We start from the raw sequence: 27,275 nt of genomic DNA on the forward strand, positions 1-27,275 counted from the left end.
AAATCTTGAACAAATAATCCAATCTCCAACTCACAAAGCAGGCCACACAATTGACCTCATCTTTATCAACACTGAAATTTGGAAATCAATCTCTACTCACACTACAGAAATACCATGGTCTGACCATCACCTAAACTACTCACCAACCTCAACGTAAAAACACTTCAAAGCACCCCAAAAATAATATCTTACCTTCCACCATTTAACACAGATCTCCTACAAAAAACTCTTCAATCAGAACTAAAAAACATCAACCTATCTAACGCAGATAATGCTATCTTATCATGGCTGAATATCACAAAAAAAGTAGCAGACAACATCAATCCCATCATTACAAAATATAAACAACAGTCCAAACACTGGATGAATTTCCCCATCCTAGATGGAGTAAGCATCGGCTTCATCATCCATGCGAGCTGGGTCCCTATCAGCGTGACCCGTAGTAGGTTAGACCGTACTCTGACACTTACCCACAGCATCAGGCATGTGGGAATCCACAGCCTGCAATCCTGAACAGCACTGATACAAGTTAGAGGGGATGTCAGGCTGTGATTCCTGAATATGGCAAGCAGCACAAAGGGTAAGGCGCTTAGGCTTCTTTGCAACTGGCGCCATGGATAAACACCTGGTACCACTATGCTCCCAAAAGTATCTGATAACTGTGCACAGCTGTGCGGCCACCTGGACAGGGCACCCAAAAACAAGCTCTGTCCAAATCAGCACACATTACGGATGCCCAACATGTAGGCGCCCAAATCGCAGTTCAGGTAGTTGCCCACCTGAGCATCCACTTGCGCGCACACCCAGGCGGGCAAGCGCGAACTGACATCAGACACTGATTCACAGCAGCCTTGTGCACAGAAAAAAAGAGAAGGGCAGTTAATTTTAGGGATTCCATACCCTTTTTGGTCTCTGAGCTCAGCACGATGATCTGATTTCCATTTCTGTCTCTGGGGGTGCTTCGGGAGTTGTGATAGCTTGGCGGGTTGAGCAGTCTTTTTTGCTAGGCCCTACTCTCTGTCTTTGCTTAGACTCCTTGTGGTAGGCTGTGGCAGCATTCACGTGCTTTTCTGTGCACAAGGCTGCTGTGAATCAGTGTCTGATGTCAGTTTACCTGAGCTCAGCCCGTCCTGGCCAAGAATAGAGTCGGTCTCTGGCTGCAGGGGAAGAGGGCAAAGGCCTTCACTGCTACGCTCGGCTTCCTGCAACCGCTAGCTTCTTAACTGTTTGTCTCTCTACAGCTAAGTCCACGCCGGAAAACCAGCTACCGGACTGAGGCACTCTTCTGAGGGAGGGATCCGCAGATATCACCTCAGAAAAGTCGACTGAGGGAGCAACCATAAGGTATCACCAAAGGAGAGCGGGGTGAATTAATTTCCTTCTTTTCTCCTTCTAGAAATTTTTATTTTTTAAGCAATCCCCAGTAGAGAGATGCACGACCACCATCTGCTGAAGATGGAGAATACTGGCGGGCTGTCAGTGCAGGGGTATATATACACCGTGAAGTCAGCTTTGCTCCATCTCCATCTGCTGGTAGAGGTGCATAACCCACTGGTATGAATTAACCTGTCTGAATGCTAAGAAATTGCAAGACCCCCATGAGAAGCAGCTCCTGCAGAATCAAAGCTCATGCCATAGCAGCTGAATACAGAAAGAAATTAACTATGACCTTCAGGCTCAGCAGAAAAGATAAGGGGGTCTGAATGGATGTGGTGATGTGGTTCAGGCTGTACATGCCTAATAAGGTATGTCAAGACTTTCTAGAAATTTTGAAGTAAAACATCCATGCCAGGCTCCATCTGATGATGTTACTCGTATGAGGGCTGCCATCCCTGCCTGTCCTTAGAAACATTTTGATAGGATAGCTCCTAATTTACAGGAGCTGCACTGGCTTCTGTTAAAATATAGAGCAGAGCTTAAGAATTTGGATTTGATTAATCATCTTTTCAAATTCAAACTCAAAGCGAATTACAAATTCAGGGTTTACAATCTAAATTTCTATTTGAGGCAATGGAGGGTGAAGTTAATTTACCCAAAGTCACAAGAAGTGTTTTCAGGAAAAGTGGGATTGAACTCTGGATTTCCTGGTTCTCTTCCATGATGCTCTAACCATGAGGCTGCTCCTTAAATGACACCAGACTTTTTTTTATATCAAAAATGGTCAGTGCCCTACATCCCCTTCTTGCTGTTTGTGCTCAGCCAATGAGACTTTCCTCATAGTATTCTCATTATTTACTTTCAGATTAGTGCAAATGGGGGCTAGGGCTATGTCAATAGCTATTAGTTTTTCATATTTTGTATGGTTATTTTTATTCTATAATTATCATGTTTTTGTCTTATATTGTCTTAATTTTATAATTGCATGTAATATGTTTTTTTTTTTTACTGTGTAGTTTTCTATTTTGCTATTAACATTTTTTGAGCATTTTCTCTACGGAAAAGAGAGTAAAAAAATAAGAATGATGAAAGAAGTCACAGGAAATGTTCCAATTGCGGGAGGGGGTGTTACTGGAAGAGCCAAAATTAGAATACCGAAGTTCTGGCTCTTAGCACTGGGCTCTAATCACTTGCTTGCAGTGTTGACAGGCAAAGTGTATGATTTTATCTGTAGAACTAATCAAAAGATTGCAGAGGCAGCGAGATGTAGAATGAGTTTATTCTAAAGCCATCCTTTTGTCCAAACAGTTCCTTTAAGAAGCATGCTCAAGACTGCAGAACTATTTTATATCATGCAACATACATAGCACTAGAAACCTGAGCTCCAGCACAGTAATCCAGTCTGACAGAAGCACCTCTGACTTACCAGAAGCTCCTTATACTTTGGCCTTTTGGACTCATCCTTCGTAAGGCTGAAATGCAAGAAAACAGAGGTATCAAGAAATGTTCAGTGTAAAGAGATCTTATGTAAATAGACATGCACAGTGCCAAGATACCTCATCATGCTCAGAGGGGAAAACACACTGTGCCTAGATCTCACCACTTTGGAGGGCCATACATACAGTGCCCAAATACCTCATCACCTAGGGAGGGGCACACATATATATACACATGATACCAGGATCCCTCACCACCTTTGGAGGGATATATATATATATATACACACACACACAATGCTCTGGATATCTGGTCACCTTTATAGGGAAACAAACATGGTCCAGATAACTCATCACTCTTAGAAGCATACACACTTATGGTGCCCAAATAGCTCATCACAACCAGAGGGGTGAAAACAATGTGCCTAGACACCTTGCCACCTGCAGAGGGACACACACACAGTGAGTGCTGGAATCTTGGTACCTGCGTTCAAAGAGCTACTGACATGCTGAGATCTTCAGATTGTATGTTCAGGTCACTCCCTATAAAGAGTTTTTATGTAGATGGGAATATGTTAAAAGAAATTTCAAAGGACTCACTTGATGAAATCTTAAGTAACTTCAAATTTTGCTGCTCTGAATTCTTGAAAATTTAAAGTGGCAGTGCTAACAATGTAAAGTAATTCAGTCAAGTAACGAAAATAAAATAAAAAATGTCTTTTTTTACTTTCAGATTATTTAATTCTATGGATTACAGTAGTTTTATAAAAAAAACAAAAAAAAAATCATGGCTGGTGAAACGTTTGGAAATCCTCTAGTTTATACCCAAGCCCCAGGCAGGTTCCACTGCAACTGTGTTATCCCAGACAGATGTTTGTCTACCCTGCTCTGAAAACCCAAAAAACTTCAAATGAATTATGTTAATGGCTCTGTCACTTTCAATGCTGGCAAGTCCATCTAACATGAATATCCTTCAAAATCCCTGCCTGTAGCTATCACAACTCTGTCGACACCTGGTCCTAGCATTAAAATTGTCTATTGTACTTGAAGACTGGAGAGTGGCCAATGTATTGCCAATCATTAAGAAGGATTCTAGGGTGATCCCGGAAACTACAGACCACTGAGCCTGTCAGTGCTGGGAAAAAGCGTAGAAACTGTTCTAAAGAACAAAATTACAGAACATAATGTTTTAATGGGACAGTCAACATGGATTTGCCCAAGGGAAGTCTTGCTTCACCAATCTGTTACATTTTTGAAGGAGTTAATAAAAATGTGAATAATAATAATGAGCTGGTCTAACTAGTCACTTTTCTCAATGAAGAAAGGTAAGTAGTGGAGGACCTCCAGGAATCTGTACTAGAATTGGTGCTTTTTAATATATTTATAAATAATCTGGAAAAGGGAACAGCATGCGAGGTGATCAGATTTGCAGACACAAAATTATTCTAAGTCAGGTCATACGTGGATTGTGAGAAATTGCAGGAGGATCTTTTAAGAGTGGGCATCCAAATGGCAGATAAAATTTAATGTGAAAAAGTTCAAACTGATGCACATAAGGAAAAGTAATCCAAACTGTCTTTAAACAATGTCAGGTTTAATATTAGGCATCACCACCCAGCAAAAGCATCTAGGCATCATCGTGGACAATATGTTGAAATCTTCAATTCAGTGTGCGGCGATGGTCAAAAAGGCAAACAATGTTAGAAATTATTAGAAAAGAAATGTAGAATAAAACACCACTGTATCGTTCCATCGTCTGACCACATCTAGAGTCCTGTGTGCAATTCTGGTTGCCTCGTCTCAAAAGATATAGCGGAAATGGAAAAGGTTCAGAGAAGGCAATTGAAATGACAAAAGAAATGGAATGGTTTCTCTAAGAGGAAGGCTAAAGAGGTTAAGACTCTTCAGCTTGGAGAAGAGACTGCTGATGGGAGATATGATATAGATCTATAAAATCATGAGTGGAATGGAAGGGTAAATGTAAATCAGCTGTTTACTCTTTCAAAAAGATTAAAAAAAACTAGGGTACACACCAAGGAATTAAGCAGCACATTTAAAACAAAATGAGTAAAAAAGTACTTTCTTCAAACACAATTAAGTGCTGGAATTCATTGCTGGAGGAGGTAGTAAAACAGAGTTGCTTACCTGTTCTCCTAGGACAGCAGGATGTTAGTCCTCATAGATAGGTGAAATCTTCAGATGGAGCCCTGCACGGAAAATGTTTCTCAAATGGTACACTGAGCATGCTCAGCATGCCACTATCCACGCAGCCACATGGGCAAAAGAATAAAATTACAAACCGATTGAGAATCCAACTCCGCAGGGTAGCGGGCATGTTTCCTGAGGATTAATATCCTGCTGTCCTAGGAGAACACAGATGGGTGAATACCAAGCTATTGGCGGCCCCCGGCAATAACAGAACCCACAACACTTAACCATGTGCCAACGGGCACAACAGAAGTGCTGAGGGTAAGAATGGGAGGCAGCACGAAACAGACACTGGGCTCTAGGAGGGAGAATTGGGTTCTTATGCTTAGAACAGACTACGGAGGACAGATTGACCAAAGGTACTGTCATGTTGACCATCCTTGTTCAAACAGTAACGGTCTGTGAACGTGTTCAGGAAGCTCAACGTCGCAGCCTTGCAATTCTCAGCGATGGGGACCGCACAAAAGTGTGCCAAAGCAGCTGCCATGGCCCTGAGTGCGCCTTGATGTGGCCTCCAAGCGGAAAGCCTACCTGCTCGAAGCAGAAGGATATACAGTCCACCAACCGTTGGACAGGGTCTGCTTGCCCACTGCAACCCCAAGTCTGTTCTTATCAAAGGAGACAAAGAGTTGCGTTGACTGCCTATGGGCTGCCGTGTGCTCAAGATAAAAAGCAAGAGCACGTTTGCAGTCCAGGCTGTGCAGAGCCCGCTCCCCCTAGTGAGGATGGGGCCTCAGAAAGAAGGTGGACAAAATGATAGATTGATTGAGATGGAAATCAGTCACCATCTTAGGTAGAAATTTAGGGTGAGTGCTTAGATCCACCATGTCATGAAAGAATTTCAAATAGGGTGGATACATCATTAACATCTGAAGCTCACTGACCCTACAAGCGGAGGTGACCGCTACCAGGAAAATTACTTTCCAGGTGAGATGTTTAAGCTCGCAGGAGCACATACTCATAGGCTCGAAAGGAGGCTGCATGAGCTGTGCCAAAACCACGTTGACATCCCAGGACTGCAGGAGGCTGCAGGGGGGGTTTTAGTTGCAACAGGCCCCTCATGAAGCAGCCCTCCAAGGGCTGCACAGAAAGGGATGCACCACTTATCCCCTGATGATAAGTGCTGACAGCACTCAGGTGGACTGATTGAGGTGGTCTGCAGCCCAGACTCTGAGAGGAACCACAAATAGTCCAACAGTCATGGAGTGGGGCACGAGAAAGGGTCTAGGCCCTTCGCCCCACACCAGACTGAGAACTTCCTCCACTTCAACCAGTAAGACTTCCTGGTGGAAGGCTTTCGGGAAGCTACCAGTACCTGCGACATTATCAAAGAAGGTCGAGGGACTGCAAGACTACCCTTTCAACATCCAGTGAGGGCCAGCGACTGGAGTTTCGGGTGGCGCAATCTGCCCTGATCCTGCGTGATCAGGTCGGGGGAGGTGCCCAGGTGTATGGGCTCCCGGATCGATAGGTCGCACAGGATTGGGAACCAGACTCGTCGTGGGCAGTATGGGGTAACCAGAATCATGATGCCCCTGTCTTGCTGGAGCTTCACGAGTGTCTTCCCCACCAGTGGGAGTGGAGGATATGCATACAGCAGGTCCTTGCCCCAAAATTGGGCAAAGGCATCCGGAGGCTGGTTCCCCATTCTCCCTGTACAGGGAGCAGAAGTGGGGGGGGAGGGTGGGGGAGGCAAAGAGGTCCACATCCAAAATGACCCACAGGTGGAGGATTCTGTCCACAACTGTCAGGTTGAGTGACCATTCATGGGGGTGGAATGTCTGACTCAGGCAGTCTGCCACCACATTTTCCGTCCCTGCAAGGTAAACTGCTCTCAAGAGCATGTCCTTGGGCAGGGCCCAGGCCCAAATCTGTACCACCTCCTAGCAAAGTAGGAAGGAGCCCGTGCCTCCCTGCTTGTTTATGTACCTCACCGCAACTTGATTGTCGGTCTGGATCAAAACCACTTTGTGGGCAGGTGATCCTGGAACGCTGAGTGGGTGTACTGGATTGCTCGCAGCTCCAGGAAATTTGACAACTTGCCTCCTGCTCTGACCACATGCCTTGTTTGTGGATATTGCCTATATGTGCACCCCAGCCCAAGGTGGAGGCATTGGTGGTCAGCACCACCTGAGGGGATGGCGCTTGGAAGGGAAGGCCTCTTTCCAAGTTGGCCAGACTCTCCCACCAGGAGAGGGAGGCGCGAAGTGGCAAGGTGATCTGCACCGGTGCTGAGAGTTCTTGGGTGACCTGGAGCCACTGAGAGTGGAGTGTCCACTGCGCCACCCACATAGTTAGCTGGGTAAGTGGAGTGACGAACTGATGATGCCATGTGGTCCAGCAAGCGGAGCAGTACCAGGGCAGAAACCATCCGACTCCGGCGAATAGATTGCGCCATTGACACCAGGGTCTGGGCACGGTCCTGGGGAAGAAATGCTTTGGCCAGAGTTGTGTCCAACACAGCCCCAATGAAGACTAGCTGCTTGGACAAGCTGAGATGGGATTTTATTTATTTATTTATTTATTTATTTAAGGTTTTTATATATCGGCATTCATGATACAATCACATCATGCCGGTTTACAGTTGATCAAAGGGTGCAGAAAACAAAAACTGGAACTAGTGCAGAGGAAATAGTAGTTACAAAAAACAAGGAGTATCAAACTTGGGAGAGAAGCGAAATACAAAGTGGATACAGAAGTGATTTAACATCATGTAGAGTTATTTACAGATGGCTGGAGTGGCTGCATTCTTGAAGTGGAGAGGAGGCCTTTAGGATAGGTCCGGAAAAGCTTGTTTAAATAGCCACGTCTTAAGTCTTTTTCGGAATGTTGGGAGGCAAGACTCCTGCCGGAGATTCGGTGGGATGGAGTTCCAGAGTGAAGGTCCAGCTGTTGAGAAGGACCTGTCTCTAAAACTTATATGCCGAGTGAATTTAGTGTGAGGTACCTGGAGGGATCCTCTGTATGCTGCTCTGGTCGGCCTAGAGGTGATATGTTGGCCGAGCGGGAATTGTAGGTCGAGTCTGGTAAGGTGGTGGATGGTTTTATATATAATGGTGATGGACCTGAAGATAATTCTGAAGTGAATAGGGAGCCAATGTAGGTTTTTTAGGATGGGGGATATGTGGTCTCTTCTCCTGGTATTGGTGAGGATTCTTGCTGCCGCATTTTGGACCATCTGTAGAGGTTTGGTGTACGAGGATGGGAGACCTAGTAGGATAGCGTTGCAATAATCTAACTTAGAGAAGATTATTGCTTGTAGTATCGTTCTGAAATCATGAAAGTGGAAGAGTGGTTTTGTCCTTTTCAGCACTTGGAGTTTGTAGAAACAGTCCTTGGTTGTACGGTTGACAAATGCTTTCAAATTGATCCTGTTATCTATTATAACTCCTAAGTCTCTCACTTGGGTGGAGAGTGGGTAGGCAGGAAGAGTATTGATGGTGTTGCTGTTTTCTGGGGAGATAAGTAGTAGTTCGGTTTTGGCAGCATTTAACACGAGGTTTAGGCTAGCAAGAAGGTCGTTGATTTTTTGAAGGCAGGATTCCCAGTGTTCGAGGGTTTTGGAGAAGGATTCTTTGAGCGGGATCACTATCTGGACATCGTCCGCGTAGAGAAAGTGTTTGAGTTTTAGCTTGGTTAGAAGCTGGCACAGCGGCAGGAGGTATATGTTGAAGAGGGTGGGTGATAAGGCGGATCCCTGTGGGTCTCCTACAGGTGAGTTATGGTGGGGAGATTCTTTGTTGTGGATTTAGGGAGATTGAGCATGAACCCTAGTGACTGTAGCACTTTGGTTGTCAAGCGGAGGGAGCTTAGAGCGCCTTCCTGTGTGGTGCTCCTGATGAGCCAATTGTCCAGGTAGGGGGAACAAGTGCACCCCACTGCAATGCAGGTGTGCCCCTACCACTGCCAGACATTTCGTAAAGACCTGCGGGGCTGAGGCAAGGCCGAATGGCTGCACCAGGTATTGGAAATGTTTGTGGCCAACTATGAAGTGGAGATACTTCCTGTGAGGCGGGAATATCGCTATGTGGGTGTAAGCGCCCTTCATATTGAGAGAGCACAGCCAATCTCATAAGGAGAGGAATCAGGGTGCCCAAGGAGACCATTCTTGAAACGTTCTTGCTGCAAGAACCTGTTTAAGACTCTGAGGTCAAGAATGGGCCAAAGGCCACCTATTTTCTTTGGTATCAGAAAATATCTCGAGTAGAACTCCTGGCCCTGCTGAATGCGGGGCATGAGTTCTACAACCCTGGCCCTCAACCAGGCCGAGAGCTCCAACTCAAGAGTTTCCTGATGCCCCAACCGGTCCCACATTGCGAGTGGTGGAGAATCCGCCAGGACTGTTCTGAAATTCAGGTGGTAACTGTGTTGTAAGATGGCCAGAACCCAGCAGTCGGTGGTAATAGGAGGCCAGCGGTCTGTGAACAGACACAGCCGGTCCCTGACTGGTGGGCAAGGACCCGTAGGCACCAGAAGCTGGCATCCGCTCTCTCGCCGCCAGTCAAAAGCCTGCAGCTGGGCTGTGTTGTGGCTTGGGTTGGAGGCATGCTGTTGGCGAGGCCGGCCCCTGGTCGTGGCATGTGATGCCCTGGTACATGAAGCCGGAGGGTAATATCTCCTCTGGCGATAAAAGGGCTTGCGAGGTCCCTGACACGGGGGCACAGTCGGGAGACTGTGGACCTAAGGTGTTGGCTGATATCTGCTGCAAGTTTTCATGGTGGTCCTTGAGCTGAGCAACTGCGTCTCTGACCTTGTCGCCGAAGAGATTTTCTCAGGTACAGAGCAGGTCTGCCAGCCTTTCCTGAACTTCCGGCCGAAGGTTAGAGGCCCGCAGCAGGCCATGCGTCGGTCGCTAACACCTGCAGCTGATATTCTGGCCGCCATCTCGAAGATGTCGTAGCTTGCCCTTACCTCATGCTTCCCAGCTTCCAGGCCCTTTTATACCACTGCCTCCAGTGCATCTTGCTCCTACTGAGGCAGGTACTCTGCCAACTCTTGAACCTGTTTCTACAGGTTCCTGTTGTACTGAGACATGAACAAATAGTAGGAAGCGATAGAGGCTATGAGCATTGCCCCTTGAAAGACCCTCCTTCCAAGAGCATCTAGGGCCGTGTTCTTGGCCTTGAGAGGCAGAGGAATGGGTATGAGATCTCTTGGCTTTTTTTAAGGACTCCATGACCACAGATTGGTGGGGGAGCTGTCATTTTTGGAAGCCTAGGGCTTGTTGGACTAGATAGAAGACATCTATCTTCCGGTTAATAGGGGGAATAGACCCCGGGTGCTCCCAGATCCTGTAGAGAAGGTCCAGGAGAATTTCATGGATGGGGATGGCTACCACCTCCTCCGGGACATCCACAAACTGGAGCACCTTCAGCATTTTGTGGCAGGTGTCCTCCTCTGTGAGGAGTTGAAAGGGAACGGCTTCCGCCATAGCCCTGAAAAAAGGAAAGAAGGATTGGTCTTCTGGGGGAGAACAACGCTTCTCATCTGGCGGGGAAGGCTTGGATGGCAAATTGCAAGAGTCCGCAGAAGAGGACTCCGATGAATCATCACCCCAGGGATCGTATGGGGCATCCTGCTCACTGACATCACCAGGAGGATGGTGAGGGAGGCCAGCGCCCATTCCCTTTGGTAGCGGCATTGAGGGTTGTCTGGGCAACCTTGGTGCCAAGGGCCTCAAGGGCATCTATGGAGCCAGAAGCCCAGAGGGCCCCAAGGGAACTAACAGCCCTGGCACTCCCAATGGCCCAGGAATGGGCTCGGGAAGTGCGAGCACCTTCAGGGGCCTCAGGCACGGCTGCATATCTTCCTCCTCGGAGGATCCTATAATTGGTATCACTCTGTAGGGGGACTTCGGTGGCCGATGGGGAACCGAAGCAGCCCTGGGTTGCATCAGAAGAACGCCCAACAAGACGTCGAGATGCTCAAGCAAGGGTGCTAGCAGTGCTGGCTCTGGTGTTGGTATGGGGCTGGCGCTGGGGGCGGTTCAATGCTCCGGAGGGCTCAGAGTACAGCCTGTTGCATCCTGTGGTCCAATGCCTCCTGAAAGTCGGCGATGAGAACTCGGACCATTGAAGAGGAGGAGGACGAGGCATCATCAGAGCCTCCAAGGGGGGGGGGGGGGGGGCGGCACTGCACTCGGGGAACGCCTGGGACTCCTGGGCATGGAAGAGGTTGGGGCCTCTTCACCACGGGGTCTCTTCGGGGAAGGCTTGGCATGGGCCAATGCTCCACCGGCATCAGCACCGGTGCTGTGCGACGACGACTGCCGATGCCAGTGTTGATGTTTCCTTCAGTGCTTGGCCCGGTCCTTCTCCAGCGCCAAGGAAGCTGCAGATCCAGATTGCCTTGGAACAGTCAGACGACAGAGATGGCCGATCCTACGAGCCCTTCTCTTCGTGAGGAGGGATCGGACGGGACGTAAAGGTCGATGCCGAGTTGGAGAGGTCACTGCGACCCTTCAGTGTTGAAGTCCCCAATGCCAGAGTCGATGGAGCAGACTTTTCGGTGCCAAAAAGCTGCTCCATCTTGTCCAGCCAGGAACAATGGCCCCTTGGAGGTCATCTGAGCACAGTCGGGGGAAGCCCCCAGGCAGAGGATCAAACCTCGTGCAGATCCATGAGAGACATGGTCCGCGGGCACTTACGAAAACTGGACGCCGTGAAAATAAGCCGGTGAGAGGTCGATGGCCAGCGGCCCCTGGGAGGCGACAGGCTTGGGGATCGACTGCAAGAATGAGAGCAACACCTACTGAGACGCTGGGGGAACCAATCACAAAGAGGGACCCCGCGCGGAGGAAAAAATGGAGAAGAAATACTCGATGAAGAGAAAAATTTTGAAAACTTTGGAGAGAGCCCCGAGAACCGCGAGGCAACTGATTCACGGAAAAAATGAGACTGAAGAGTGACCCTGTGTGGCCGCGCGGATAGTGGCATGCTGGGCAAGCTCAGTGCCGGGCTCATCTGATGATGTCACCCATCTGTGAGGACTACCATCCTGCTTGTCCTAGGAGAAAGGCAGTTAACACAGCTGGGTGTAAAAAAGGTATGGACAAGTTTCTGGATGTAAAGTCCATAAAATACTAATCAGGTAGACCTGAGAAAAACCATTGCTTATCCCTGGATGTAAGCAACATGGAATCATTCTTTTTGGGATCCTGCCAGGTACTTGTGACTTGGATTAGCTACTATTCAGAGGTGTACCAAGGATCTCTGGCACCTGGGGACCAATGCATTTGTGTTTCCTCACCTGTTCTCCCCTGCCCCTACCATCTTCCTTATAGAAATGCTTGTGGTCCCAGAAATTCATACTAATACAAACCCCAGAAAAGAAAACCTGACAGACTGGGCAAAAGCTCCCCTGCCTGTAAACAGGCCACCAATAGAGTTTCCTTTGCCCCTTCCCTCTGTGGTACGGCAAAAAAAAACAAAAACAGCCTCTGATAAAGAATGAGAGAGTGAGTCAAGGACGCTGATGTAAAATTTCTAAATTCTTCCAAAATTTCCAATTTTTCCACTTTGACCATCAGGGAAAAAACATTCCAAATTTACCCTTTTTCCATACCTGCACACTTCACTACAGCATGCTGTCTGTCCCTTTACCAAATACAGAATAAGTGACTACAAATTAGAAACAGAAACATAGAAACAAAAGCTGATCTGGAAACACAAAAAGCCAGATTCTGCCTGCAGTATAATACTAGAGGAATACATAAAAATTGCATTTTCCTGTATTGTAAAAAAAAAAATATATAGAAATATTCAGATGCACATTTCCTAAAAACGACACAGAGAAAATCAAATTTGTCCACTTCCCATCTCAGAGAAACAGAAGCAATAGCAGTCTCAGTCTCCTGCCCCTTCCAGTTCCCAGCAGTCTTGCTCCCTCTCTCCTTTCCCAGTCCTGGCTCCTCAGGCCTTCTCCTCACCCAGACCTCCTAGCTACTCATGCAGTGCAATAACACAAAAACAGAAACATCTCCAGTCCTTAAAACGAAATCAAGAAATATAAATCAATCATAATAGTAAACTATACTAATAACACAGTATTTGAAAACAAATAACATTAGAGCATCTAAATAAGAACAATAAGGATAAACATTTCCAAAACAACAATAAAATATTTCAAAACAATAAAACTAATAAGGAAAAAAAATTTCCCTCTCCTTATCTAGGAACTTTTGATTTTCAGTCCCCATAAGATTGTTGAGATTTAGTGGAGATGAGGTGGGGGAGGAGCAGGGAACATAAAAACCTTCTCCTCTCTCATATACACACAAGTTCATTCATACACACAAACACAAAACTCTTCTACCCTCTCTTCTTTTTATTCTCTTTTACCTCCTGACTCCTGTTTTCCCTTCCTTCTCACTCACCCCCTTCTTCCTTTCCCTCCCAGCCACTCAATCCCCTTTCCCTCATTCTCACCTCCTTTCCATCTCAGTCACTCACCCCTCCCTTCCCACTGACCCCTCTCCATCCCTCTCAGCCACTCCCTCCTTCCCCTCACTCATAAGAAATGCCATGCTGGATCAGAGCATGGTCCTTCAAGCCCTTCATCTTTGTCTCTAGCAATGCCAGTTCACAGATTCCACAAAGTAAATAATCTGGAAACACATGTAAATCTCCTCTTTCTCCCCCATCATCCCCAGAGGCCACACCCAACCTCTCTCTCTATTCTCTACTCTCCTTATTCCCAACAGTCACACACTTTCTCAATTCCCCTCATTTTCAGCACTCACAATATCTCCCACACCCCCATTACTCACTATATTGCCCTTATCCTCAGCACTGACTCTCTATCAAACCCCCTAAAGCCCAGCAGCCACTATTCTTTCAATCTCTCTCAATGCCACTCATCCCAGTAGTCACTATCTCCTTTATCCCCAGACATTCTCTCTATCCCCCTCATCCCCAGCAATCACACTATATCAATCAATCATCTCTCTATACCCACAACTCTCTAACTCTCTCCATACCCCGTCCTCAACAGTCAAGCACTCTCTTTCTTCTCCATTATCAGCAGCCACTCTCTTTCTCTCCCCCTCTGTCCTAAACGATTACTCTCTCCCAGCTCTGGCAAAAGTTTAGGAACCGTAAATCAAATATTTAAAAATGACCAGAAGAAAGCAGAGTTGCTTACCTGTAACAGGTGTTCTCTTAGGACAGCAGAATGTTAGTCCTCACATATGGGTGACATCATTGTATGGAGCCAGGCATGGAAAACTTATGTCAAGGTTTCTAGAACTTTGACTGGGTACACTGAGCATGCCCTATATCACACGTCCATGTAGGGTCCCTCTTCAGTCTTGTAACACAGAATTACGATAAAAATAAAATAATGACTCATAGGAAAAACCTACCTCTGTGGGGTGGCGGGTGGGTTTCGTGAGGACTAACATCCTGCTATTCTAGGAGAACACCTGTTAAAGGTAAGCAGCTCTGCTTTCTTCTAGGACAAGCAGGATGGTAGTCCTCACACATGGGTGAATTCCTAGTTACAGGCTGCTCCCCAACACAAAAAAAAGAGATCAACAGAGACCAACCAGGTGCCAACTGACAACAACCACAGTGCTGTTGGTAACAGATGGGGAGACAGCCTGAACCCAAACAATGGGCCCTACGCAAGGAGAGTTGTGTTCTACATGTCAAAGAGATTCCAGAGGACAGAGTGGCCGAACCTACTGTCACGTCAGTCATCCCAATCCAGAAAGTAGTGTAATGTGAATGTGTGGAGAGAACTCCATGTCGCAGTCTTGCATCTCCTCCACAGGAACTACTCGCAAGTGGGCCACCGTCGTTGCCATAGTTCTGACAGAATGAGCCTTGACATGACCCCCAAGATGCAGTCCCACCTAGGCTTAACAGCAGGAGAAGCAATGTTAGCCAACTGGCTAGTATCTGCTTGGCAATAGATTGGCAATGGCAACTGCCAATCTATTCCTGCCAAAAAAAATGAAAAATTGGGTGGACTGTCTATGGGCTTCTGTCCACTTCAGATAGAAGTCTAAGGCTCTCTTGCAATCCAAATTGTGCTGTGCTTGTTCACCTTGGTGCGAATGGGGCCTAGGAAAGAATGTTGATAGGACGATTGACTGGTTAAGATGGAAACCAGTCACGACCTTAGGATGCGTATGCCAGGACCACCCTGTCATGATAAAACTCAGTGTAAGATGGAGAAGTCATTAAGGCCTGGAGCTTGCTGACCATGTGTGCTGAGGTGACCACCACCAAAAATATGACCTTTCGAGTAAGGTACTTCAGGTCAAAGGTGCGCAGCTGAGCGAGCACCATGTTGAGGTCCCAAGACATAGCGGGAGGCCTTAGGGGAAGCTTCAATTGAAGCAGGCCCACAAGAAACATACAATTATAGGCTGTACAGAGATGGGCGAACCATCCACACTTTGGTGGTATGCACCAACTGCACTTAGATGAACTCTGACGGAGTTGGTTTTTAGGCAAGCATCTGAAAGGTATAGAAGGTAATCAAGCAGTTTTTGTGTGGGGCAGGAGAAAGTTTCTAGGGCCTTTTGCTCACACCACACGGAAAATCTCCTCCACTTCAGTCCAAAGGACTTTCGAGTGGAAGGCTTTCTAGAAGCCACTAGGACATGAGAGATCTTTGGAAAGATCAAGTGGCTGCAGGATTATCCTCTTAACATCCAGGATCTGAGCAACAGGGCCTGGAGGTTGGGATGCCACAGCCTGCCCTGATCTTGCATGATGAGATCTGGGGAAGTCCCCAGACTGATCGATTTCCAGAAGGACAATTTCCGAAGGAGTGGAAACCAAACCTGTCTCGGCCAATGGAGGGCTATGAGAATCGTAGTCCCCCTGTCCTCTCTGAGCTTCAGTAGAGTCTTCATGACTAGAGGAATCAGAGGATATGCATATAGAAGACCCTTCTCCCAATGGCAGGCAGAGGTGTGTGAGGCTGGTTTGTTGTCTGACCTATACAGGGAGCAGAAATGAGTCACCTTCCTGTTGCAGGGGGATGCAAACAAGTCCACATCTGGGCTTCCCCAGAGTTGGAAGATCAGGTTCGCCACCCCCTGGTTCAGGGACCACTCGTGAGGTCTGAAGGCTCGACTCAGTCTGTCCTCTATCACGTTCTCTTTTCTGGCCAGATACCTGGCCCAGAGCACCATTCCGTGGGACAGAGCCCAGGACCAGATCTGGACAGCTTCCTGACACAGGAGGTATGACCCCATGCCTCCCTGCTTGTTGACATACCACATTGCTACTTGGTTGTCTGTCTGGATCTGGACAACTTTGTTGGACAGCTGATTTATGAAAGCCCACAGAGCATACCTGATCGCCTGGAGCTCCAGGAAGTTGATTTGACATTGTGCTTCCTGGGAGGACCACAGACACTGAGTGTGGACCCCATTCACATAAGCACCCCACCCCAGGGTGGACACATCTGAAGTAAGGACAATTTGGGTAGGGGGAGTTTGGAAAGATTTCTCTGTTCCAAATTTGAGAGAACCCGCCACCAGGACAAGGAGTCCAATTGAGATGGAGTGATGCGGATGCGAGCCTGGATGTTCTGGGTGGCCTGGCGCCACTGCAACCTTAAGGTTCATTGGGCTTTGCTCATGTGTAAATGTGCCAAGGGAGTAACATGGATGGTTGCAGCCATGTGGCCCAACAGCCTCAACATGTGCCAAGCTGGTACCTGCTGGCTCTGTTGAATCACCTCCGCTATGGACACCAAAGTGATCGCCCTAGAGCGTGGCAGAAATGCTTTTGCCTGAGCCGTGTCTAGCAGGGCTCCTATGAAGTCCAACTGAGGTGATGAGCTGAGATGGGACTTCGGGTAGTTGATGACGAACTCTAGTGACTCCAACACCGGATGGTCAAGAGCAAGGACTGATCTGCACCCGCCTGTGAGGTGCTCTTGCCTCAGTAACTGCGAAGTGAAAGCTCCATGGAAAAAAAAGACTGAAGAGGGTTCTCGCGTGGATGTGTGGAATGGGGCATGCTCAGTGTATCCAAAGTTCTAGAAACTTTGACATAAGTTTTCCCTGCCAGGCTCCATTCGATGATGCACCCATGTGTGAGGACTACCATCCAGATTGTCAGGAGAATCACTAGATAAATCAAGTAAAAATGGAAATAGGTGACCCTCACTTATGTGAATGAAACAGATCATACCTCTCATCTAAAAATCAATTACACCTGTATTATTAAGAAGCAATCATATCTGTAATGGTGTATAAATCAGAACATGAGCCTAGTGTCACCAAAGAATATAATCAGAGTTCCCAGAGCCTTTTAAAGTCATGAAATGCTTACACAGCCGTTGCTCTCAAGCTCAAAAATGTACATATAAACAATATTTTACTGTTATCATGTTTACAAGAGTATAATGTGTGCAGACGGACACAAAAAAGATGGATCTCATAATTCAACTATGGCAATGAAAAACATACATACTGGTGACATTGCTGCAAACTTTCACTTGTGAAGTATTTTTTTTCATTGCCGCAGTTAAATTATAACAGCTTGTCTAAGCAATCACAGCAGCTGAAATGCAGCGACAGTGAGGCTTCTATAAATGTATGCATACCAAGTCTCCCATTTTGGCTATCAATTTCCCATTTACAGTCAGGAAACACCAACAAAGTACTTTAACCTCCAGACCACCAGTCTGGATCCAGATTTAAACTGTTTGCATGGCTTTTCCCTACACAAGTATAACCTGCAGACACTGCTTCATAGACTTTCTTTCAAAAAGGTGGGTGCTGATGCTCTTCCCTTCCCGCTTGATCACAACCCGCCATGAGCCATATGACTCACACTTCTCCCCTGGTGGTCCTCATCTTCTTCTTCCTGCCAGCCAGGTGCGGGAAGCCCGCCGGCAGGTCACCATCTGGTCCATTGTTAGGCACCCACAGCCGCCATGTGGGGCCTTACCTTGCTGGTAGGGGATGGGAACCCCCATCAATGCATCACCACATAGTACCACTGTGCAGGGTCTCATCTCACTTAGGAGAGGTGGGAACCCTGCCAGCTCATTACCACAGGGCGCCGCTTCACAAGGCCAGTGCTAGCTTTTCTGCTGCGCTGTGTGAACAATTACTGTGCTGGCCCCCTTCTCATTCTCATTCTCTTTTTTTTTTTTTTTTTTTTAAACATTTAATTTGTATTCTTTTTTCAAATCAGGGCCAGAGCAAGGTATTAGGCACCCTACGAGAATCTTACAGCTTTGTGCCCAGCCCTCCCCCCACCATGGCCCTTTCTCCATACATAATTTAAAATTATGCATTTATAACAAAACACTTTACATGACAAAGGATACTCAAAGTACAGACTTTTGAAGTAAAAATATCACAACAGTATGCATATTATATTTTCTTGCACTGCTGTGGCATCAACCAGAAAACCCTGCACAAAATGGAACAGCCACTGCAGGTGCCATCTCCACAGCCCTCAGGTGTGTCCATAATCAGTCAAGAAGCTGCAAGGGCTTGAGGAGTTTGAAAATCATTTCTCCCCACCATGGAAGTTCGTACCATCGGGTATGACAGCAGTGTACTTTGTAAAGCATATGAGCGAGAGGTAGCCAAATCACTCCACACTATTACCCTAAGTGAGACCAACGCAATAGAAAAATGGACTGAACCTTTGGAAACTAAGTCAGCTGGATATCCCCATTGACTGGGATCTGGCATCTGGGATCTGGCATCTGGGATCTTCTATATGCATATCCTCTGATTCCTCTAGTCATGAAGACTCTACTGAAGCTCAGAGAGGACAGGGGGACTACGATTCTCATAGCCCTCCATTGGCCGAGACAGGTTTGGTTTCCACTCCTTCGGAAATTGTCCTTCTGGAAATCGATCAGTCTGGGGACTTCCCCAGATCTCATCATGCAAGATCAGGGCAGGCTGTGGCATCCCAACCTCCAGGCCCTGTTGCTCAGATCCTGGATGTTAAGAGGATAATCCTGCAGCCACTTGATCTTTCCAAAGATCTCTCATGTCCTAGTGGCTTCTAGAAAGCCTTCCACTCGAAAGTCCTTTGGACTGAAGTGGAGGAGATTTTCCGTGTGGTGTGTATCAACTGAGGGAGACGAAGAAAACAATCAAGTTGGCAAAAAATCAAGCAGAAGAGAGGATTGCCAAGGAGATAAAAAATGGTGACAAAACATTTTTCAGATACATCAGCGAAAAGAGAAAGGTCCAAAGTGGTATAGTGAAATTGAAAGGTGGTAAGGATCAATGTGTGGAGACAGACGAAGAAATGGCAGAAATATTAAACGAATACTTCAGCTCTGTGTTCACTAAAGAAGACCCTGGAGAAGGACCATCTCTACACAACAAGAAACTGGAGGGAAGTGGAATAGATGAAAATCCTTTTACAGTAGAAAATGTGTGGGAAGAGCTAAAGAACCTGAAAGTGGACAAAGCCATGGGGCCTGATGGGATTCATCCAAGGATATTGAGGGAGCTCAGAGATGTTCTGGCGGGTCCGCTGTGTGACCTGTTCAATAGATCCCTAGAAACGGGAGTGGTGCCGAGAGACTGGAGAAGAGCGGTGGTGGTCCCGCTTCACAAGAGTGGGAACAGGGAGGAGGCTGGCAACTACAGGCCGGTTAGCCTCACTTCGGTGGTGGGAAAAGTAATGGAGTCTCTGCTGAAAGAGAGAATAGTGAACTATCTACAGTCCGGAGAATTGATGGACCAGAGGCAACATGGATTCACCAGGGGAAGATCCTGTCAGACAAATCTGATTGACTTTTTTGACTGGGTAACCAAGGAATTGGACCAAGGAAGAGCGCTCGATGTCATATACTTGGATTTCAGCAAAGCTTTTGATACGGTTCCGCACAGGAGACTGGTGAATAAAACGAGAAGCTTGGGAGTGAGTGACAAGGTGGTGACCTGGATTGCAAATTGGTTGACGGACAGAAGACAATGTGTGATGGTAAACGGAACCTTCTCTGAAGAGAGAGCGGTTTAAAGTGGTGTACCGCAAGGATCGGTGTTGGGACCGGTCCTGTTCAATATCTTTGTGAGCGACATTGCGGACGGGATAGAAGGTAAGGTTTGTCTTTTTGCGGATGACACTAAGATCTGCAACAGAGTGGACACGCCGGAAGGAGTGGAGAGAATGAGACGGGATCTAAGGAAACTGGAAGAGTGGTCGAAGATATGGCAGCTGAGATTCAATGCCAAGAAGTGCAAAGTCATGCATATGGGGAGCGGAAATCCGAATGAACTGTATTCGATGGGGGGGGGAAAGGCTGACGTGCACGGAGCAGGAGAGGGACCTTGGGTGATAGTGTCTAATGATATGAAGTCTGCGAAACAATGCGACAAGGCGATAGCAAAAGCCAGAAGAATGCTGGGCTGCATAGAGAGAGGAATATCGAGTAAGAAAAGGGAAGTGATTATTCCCTTGTACAGGTCCTTGGTGAGGCCTCACCTGGAGTACTGTGTTCAGTTCTGGAGACCGTATCTACAAAAAGACAAAGACAAGATGGAAGCGGTACAGAGAAGGGCGACCAGGAAGGTGGAGGATCTTCATCGCATGACGTACGAGGAGAGATTGAAGAATCTAAATATGTACACCCTGGAGGAAAGGAGGAGCAGAGGTGATATGATACAGACTTTCAGATACTTGAAAGGTTTTAATGATCCAAAGGCAACAACAAACCTTTACCATAAGAAAAAAATCAGCAGAACCAGGGGTCACGATTTGAAGCTCCAGGGAGGAAGATTCAGAACCCATGTCAGGAAGTATTTCTTCACGGAGAGGGTGGTGGATGCCTGGAATGCCCTTCCGGAGGAAGTGGTGAAGACCAGAACTGTGAAGGACTTCAAAGGGGCGTGGGATAAACACTGTGGATCCATAAAGTCAAGAGGCCGCCAATGAAGAGTGGGTGACTCGCCAGAATGATGGCTACTGCCTGGAGACAATACCCTTATTCAATAAACATACACATGGTTACTGTGACTCCAACATCACTCTAAGCTTCAACAGCAAGAGGAAATGTGGAAAAAAGGATTTGCACTCACAAAGACGGGAGTAGCTGGCTTGTTACGGCGGTTACTACCCCAAACCAAATATCCAAATTACTACCTCCACCTTCCTCTATTCCTGATGCCTTTCAACTAGCTTGATCACTCCATTCTTATACTTCACTTTCAATGCATATCCAGCATAGTTTCTCTGCTTCAACAGCAGGGGAAAAGAAAAACTGTTACTTCACACATCCAGCAGAGCTCTCTGCTTAAACGGCAGGGGAGAAGAAAAAAGGGTTCGCACTCACAAAGCGGGGAGTAGCTGGCTTGTTACGGCGGTTACTACCCCAAACCAAATGTACCTGATACTTCACTCTCGAAGCATATCCAGCATGGCTCTCTGCTTCAACGGCATGGGAGAAAGACTGATACATCACGAATTTCCAGCATAGCTCTCTGCTTAAACGGCAGGGGAGAAGAAAAAAGGGTTCGCACTCACAAAGCGGGGAGTAGCTGGCTTGTTACGGCGGTTACTACCCCAAACCAAATGTGCCTGATACTTCACTTTCGATGCATATCCAGCATAGCTCTCTGCTTCAACGGCAGGGGAGAAGAAAAAACTGATACCTCACGCATATCCAGCATAGCTCCCTGCTTCAACGGCAGGGGAGAAGATAAACAACCAATAAGGGCTGTATAACATAATCTGGGTAAAAACAAATAAGCATGGGTGTAGCTTGCTTATTGCGGCGGTTACTACCCCTACTACCTCTAACTAATCAAGCTAGATATTTCACTTGGATGCAGCTCCATCACCGCTCTCTACATTAATGGCGGGGGTGGAAGGGAATTAGAACCAAGAGCTAAGAGAAACAGATAAGTATGAGAGAAGAAATGAGGGAAGCTTGCTGGGCAGACTGGATGGGCCATTTGGTCTTCTTCTGCCGTCATTTCTATGTTTCTATGTTTCTATATGATGGGTATATGTGGAAGGAGCTGCCTTTCTTGCCACTGAAGCCAGACAATCTCCAGGAATATCTGCACTTGGCCAAAGAGCCTAGGTGCAGCCTTTTTTCATCTGAGGTCAGTGAAGGGAGTGGAAGCCATAGCTTCCAAGGTACCTTTTCTCCTGGAGCAGGCAGAGATAAATCAGCTTTTGGAACACCCAGTCCTGAGGTCCTTAATGAACTGTCTTCTCTGCTAGAAGTAGACTACACATCTGTGCCCGTTCCCAAGGTGTGGAGTGATGGGTACTTGGTCATCCCGGGGAACTCCCCCCGCATAATGAAAACCTCATCCGGCACTCTCAGGCTGAGCGGGTGGTCAGAAAGCAAGTGCAATGTGTCTTTTGTATCCATTACCCATATGACCCTATGAACATTATGGACTATGTGGAGCGATGGAGGGATGAGTGGGTATGGGAGCACACAAATTAAAATCCTTAAGGACAAAATGCACAAGAAGTATACTTGCACACATCCAATGTTTCAGCAGACCACTGAGAGAAAGGTGGAACAGGTGAAAAGCGGTAGAAATGTCCATAAGCATTATGTCATGTATGTGTTACCTGGGACAGGGAGAAGGTACAAATATGAAGAAAAACTTTCCTTGATGGTACCTAGTATGAATACTCCAAACTAGACATTATCTGGCATATTAAAAGAATATTCCTACTTTAAGGACTGGAATTCTAACATTTAATGCCAGTCTGATATCATGTTTACTGTGCACTGCTCTCTTCTGCTTTGTTACAGGTCCTGTATAAAGGTGATCCCTGGAGATTAATATGTCCTGAAATTTCATGTAAAGGTCCTATACAGAGGAGACTGAATTAAGAGTTGACTAAGTTTTCCACCACTGGTCTGGACAATACCTACCATATTTATGGGACTTATTGCTATGCACCTGCTGATAGGATCTCAATTACTGAGTAGAAAAATCATTGCTAAAAAGTTCTTGATTTTTTTATGCCAGTCTGTTTGGGAATGATGCGTTGAAAGAAAATTGTTTTATATGCTGAAGGGAGGTATACTGATTTTGGGAAGTGTTTGAAGGGAAAAACACTGTTGGAAAATGTTGTTGAAAAAAACCACTTTGCTATAAAAATAACATTTCCATAAAATGATTTCTGACTTTCTTACATCTCATATTAAAGTGTATATAGCCATAACTTTGTGTTCCATTGCAGGTGTATGGACTTGGCAGTGACTGGACCTGGTTTGAAGAAATATTTTGACTAGAGACAATACTAATTGATTTAATTTTTTTCCTTTTCCCTCTGTCTTCTAGTATTACTAGCCGTTAAGCCCGTAACAACGGGCTCGGTCCGTTTCCTTCCCACTCCCTCCCCCTCATTCTCCCTCCTCCTTCACTCTCTCACCCCTCCCTCTCACCTTCCCCCTCCCTCCCTCTCACCCCCTCCCCTCCTCCCTCTCGCCCCCTCCCTCCCTCCCCCTCTCCGCCCTCTCACCCTCCCCCTCCCTCTCCTCTCACCCTCTCCCCCTCACCCCCCTCTCCTCCCTCCCTCACCTCCCTTCCCCTCTCTCTCAGCTCCCTCTCTCCCTCCCTCACCTCCCTCCCTCTCTCACCTTCCCTCCCTCCCTCCCTCACCTCCCTCCTCTCTCTCTCTCTCACCTTCCCTCTCACCACCTTCTCCTCCTGCCGGCAGATCTCGGGGGGGGGGGGGGGGGGGGTGTCACTTCCACGCGCGGCGCTGCTTCTCCTGCCGCTCCTGCCGGCAGATCTCGGGGGGGGGGGGGGGTGTCGCGCGCGGCGCTGCTTCTCCTGCCGGCAGATCTTGGGGGGGGTGTCACTCGCGCGCGGCGCCTCTGCTCCTCCTCCTCCCCGCTCCTGCTTCGCGGCCCCACCGCCATGTTTTTTGTTTCGGGCACGCACGGCTCTGACCAACGTGCTGGCCCGCACATGCATGGTAGAGCTGCTCTCTACTGCGCATTTGCGGGCCGTCGGTCAGAGCCCATTTATAAGGTAGATTATTTTCTCTTGTTAAAAATACTTGGATATTGGAAGTTATGTAACTGGAAGTTGGAAATTTTAGAAACGAAGGAACAGATGGTCTGGAGTGATAGTCTCAATGAATTTAGAATTCTAAAAATTTAAAAGTGTAAAATGAGTAAAGGATATATTGTGGTGATATTTTATTGTGCACTCCTCAGTCACAGGTGTGTTCAGTGGAGTACTGAGCATGGTAAACATGAATGGATTTCTAAGGCAATGAAATTGTGCTGCAGTAAAGTGAAGTGGTGGGTTTTCTTTGTGTTTCAGAAGAGGAGTGTTTCCGTTGAATGGCCACAATGAGAGATATTCTGCAACCTGGTGTATCCTGAAGATTTAAGTAGGAGTGGACCTCTTTACAGAAAAGAGAAGCTTTATATTTCTGATGTGCTTTGTTCCATTTTCAGGTAACAGTTGGAACAAATGTGATGTGTGCATAAGTGATCTTAAGCCAAAGGATGGTGAGGAAATCCTGATGAAACTGGATTGTGGCAGAATCCATCTATAACCTAGCAGTGAGAGTGCTTCATATTAATGCATGTTTTCCAGTGTACCATGATTACTGGATGGTGATCGGAGTTCAAACTGTGCCATTAATCTGTGCAGTGGTCATCACACGTATCAATGGGACATGTTTGGAGAAGGTTATGGGGTAAACCTTTTTCCTTAAAGGAACTGACAGTAGTCCTAGATATTTATAGGTGTGACATCCTGGGACCTGTTGGTACAATTTGGGGTTTCATTGACACAGGGAGAATGTGGAAAGTTAGAGTATTCAATCTGTATCTTCATAACTAAAGCTTTACAATGTATTGGAGAAGAATCTGTGAAATAGAGTGCCTATACCAGGTGTAGAGCCTATTGTGATTGATGCGCACAATCAGGATAGAAATGATTATTATGCTCTTCATGTGTATATTACTGTGTAATATTGGTTTCTATAGTAAATTTGTGACAACTAGTAGTCCCAAATTTGAAAAAATGGAAGGAAGAGATGTAGGGAACTTTGGTTTCCCTAACTAAAAGGAGTGTACCAATTGATTGGGGAGATTCTATGTAGAAATTAGTGAGAGAGGTTTGGTTTTGCTCCCCCATGTGGGAACAGTAGATGGTGTGACTTAGCTGTTTATCATTCCAAAGCACCATCTATCCCCATTGATTTTTACAGTTTCAAGCTGAAAGGAACCCTCTGTCTCATGCTTGCTAATTTTTCCTTAATTTATGGGAAAGGAGTAAGGAAATTTCCCAATTTAGGGGTCAGCCACCCTTTGACTTGTTTATCCAGCCATTAAACTTGCTTTTGACTTTTTAAGCCAATTTTTGATAATTTCCAGTGAGAGCTAATCCCCCTTGTTGCAGTGGATTGTGGTGTCCTTGTATTCAAGGCTGGATTTGGGGTAAGGAAGACCTGCAGTTAGCTTTATCTCCTTCAGCATATAGACCTAACAGTGGCCTGATATAGAGGAAGCATATTTTGAAATAAGAAATTACTACTTTGAAATAAGAAATTACTACTACCACCCAGTTTTAGCATCCTGTTTTATTGTAACTTCAGAGTTTTTCTTCATTACACTTGTTACAGTTCTGTTTAGTTATTTATATTACACCCCCTTGTTTAATGTAAATCAGCATGATGTGATACTAATCTTGAATGCCGGTATAGAAAAACGCTTAAATAAATAAATACTTACCTGATAATTTCATTTTCTTTTTGACAGTCAGATGAATCAAGAACAAATAGTTATGCACTTCTACCAGCTGTTAGAGACAGAGCAAACTGACATCACAGTATATATATATATATATATATCCCTGCAGTGATATCAGCCTGCCGGTATTTTCTTCAAAAGCAACTGTGGACAGACTAGCAAAACTTGATTAAACAGATAACCATCTCAATACTCAGCCAACAGGCAACACTGAGCTCAGGCAAGAATGAATTAACACTAGTCTAGGGACTGGACAAATACTTACCAGTAATACCTGTAACAGGTAGCCATGGAGGAGGACGACCATAATACAACCATTTGGCAGCCAAGGAAGGGAAGCTGGATTCATTTGACTGTCCTAAAAGAAAAGAAAATTATCAGGTAAGAAGTAATTTCTCATTTCTTGGAGTCCAGTCAGATGAATCCAGAACAAGTGGGATGTACCCATTCTACTCCTGAATAGGGTGGGAGGCTACCTGTGTTCCAGTCAAAACCGCATGTGCAAAGGCAGTGTCCTCCAGGGTTTGCACATCCAGATGATAATATCTAGAAAAGGTGTGTAACGAGGACCACCCTGCAGCTTGGCAAATGTCAACGAGAGACAACAATTTCACTTCCGCCCTTGACACTGCTTGAGCTCTAGTGGAATGAGGCTTCTCCTGGGTAGGTAATGGCTTCCCAGCATGAACGTATGCCACCGTGATTACCTCCATAATCCAGTAAGTTATGGTAGCCCGCAAGATCAGCTTTCCCTGCATAGAACCGCCGTAAAGGACAAAGAGGTGATTCATCTTCCGTAAAAGCTTAGTAACCTCCAGATACCGGACAATATGTCCCTTGACATCCAAGGGTCGCAACAGACGATACTCCTCTACATCTTTCTCTCTGTCCAGAGGGAGCAAGGAGATGGACTGATTCCCGTGAAAGTCCGTGACCACCTTTGGTAGAAAAGAAGGAACAGTACTCAGCTGTACCACCCCTGGAGTCACATGGGGCAATGACTCCTGGCACCATTTTCAAGGTCAGTAACCGCAAGTTCAGGTTACGCATCGGTCTAAACGTAAGGGCCCGCTAAGAAATCCAAAACCAAATTAAGACTCCATAAGGGCACCAGTCTAAACGTAAGGGCCCGCTAAGAAATCCAAAACCAAATTAAGACTCCATAAGGGCACCAGAGACTGCAAAGGTCGAAGATGATGTTTCACCCCTTTCAGGAAATGGGTCACATCAGGATGAGCCAACAAGGATCCACCATTCACCTGACCTCAAACTGGTGAGAGCTGCTACTTGTACCTTTAAGGAATTAAGTGCCAAGCCTTCTTTCAAGTCATCCTGCAAAATTTCCAAAATGAGCGGAATCTTTACCAAATAAGGAAGAGTACCTCGATCCTCATACCAGGCCTCAAATACTCACCAAACCCACACATAGGCCAAGGAAGTGGAGAACTTTCTAGCTTTCAGCAAGGTGGAAATCACTGCCGCAGAGTATCCAAGTTTCAGCAGCAAGCCCTTTCAAGGGCCATACCGTAAGACAAAATCGAGTCGGATTTTCGTGAAGAAAAG

The 27,275-nt window shown here is 46.4% G+C and overlaps 1 protein-coding gene across 3 annotated transcripts in view; it reads right to left on the reverse strand.

Moving 5' to 3' along the window:
• MAP2K4 (mitogen-activated protein kinase kinase 4) overlaps window positions 1-27,275 on the reverse strand; it is a 389,322-nt gene that overhangs the window by 7,531 nt on the left and 354,516 nt on the right. For 2 of the 3 annotated variants that reach the window (XM_029600229.1, XM_029600228.1), the window contains one exon: window positions 2,804-2,849. In XM_029600229.1, the coding sequence (XP_029456089.1) occupies window positions 2,804-2,849 (46 nt within the window). Of the gene's footprint in view, window positions 1-2,803; window positions 2,850-3,297; window positions 3,357-27,275 lie in introns of all 3 variants that reach the window. The other variant, XR_003856494.1, reaches the window with a different exon arrangement.

Source organism: Rhinatrema bivittatum, chromosome 4 (assembly GCF_901001135.1).
Source record: "Rhinatrema bivittatum chromosome 4, aRhiBiv1.1, whole genome shotgun sequence".
Taxonomy (NCBI): Eukaryota; Metazoa; Chordata; class Amphibia; order Gymnophiona; family Rhinatrematidae; genus Rhinatrema; species Rhinatrema bivittatum.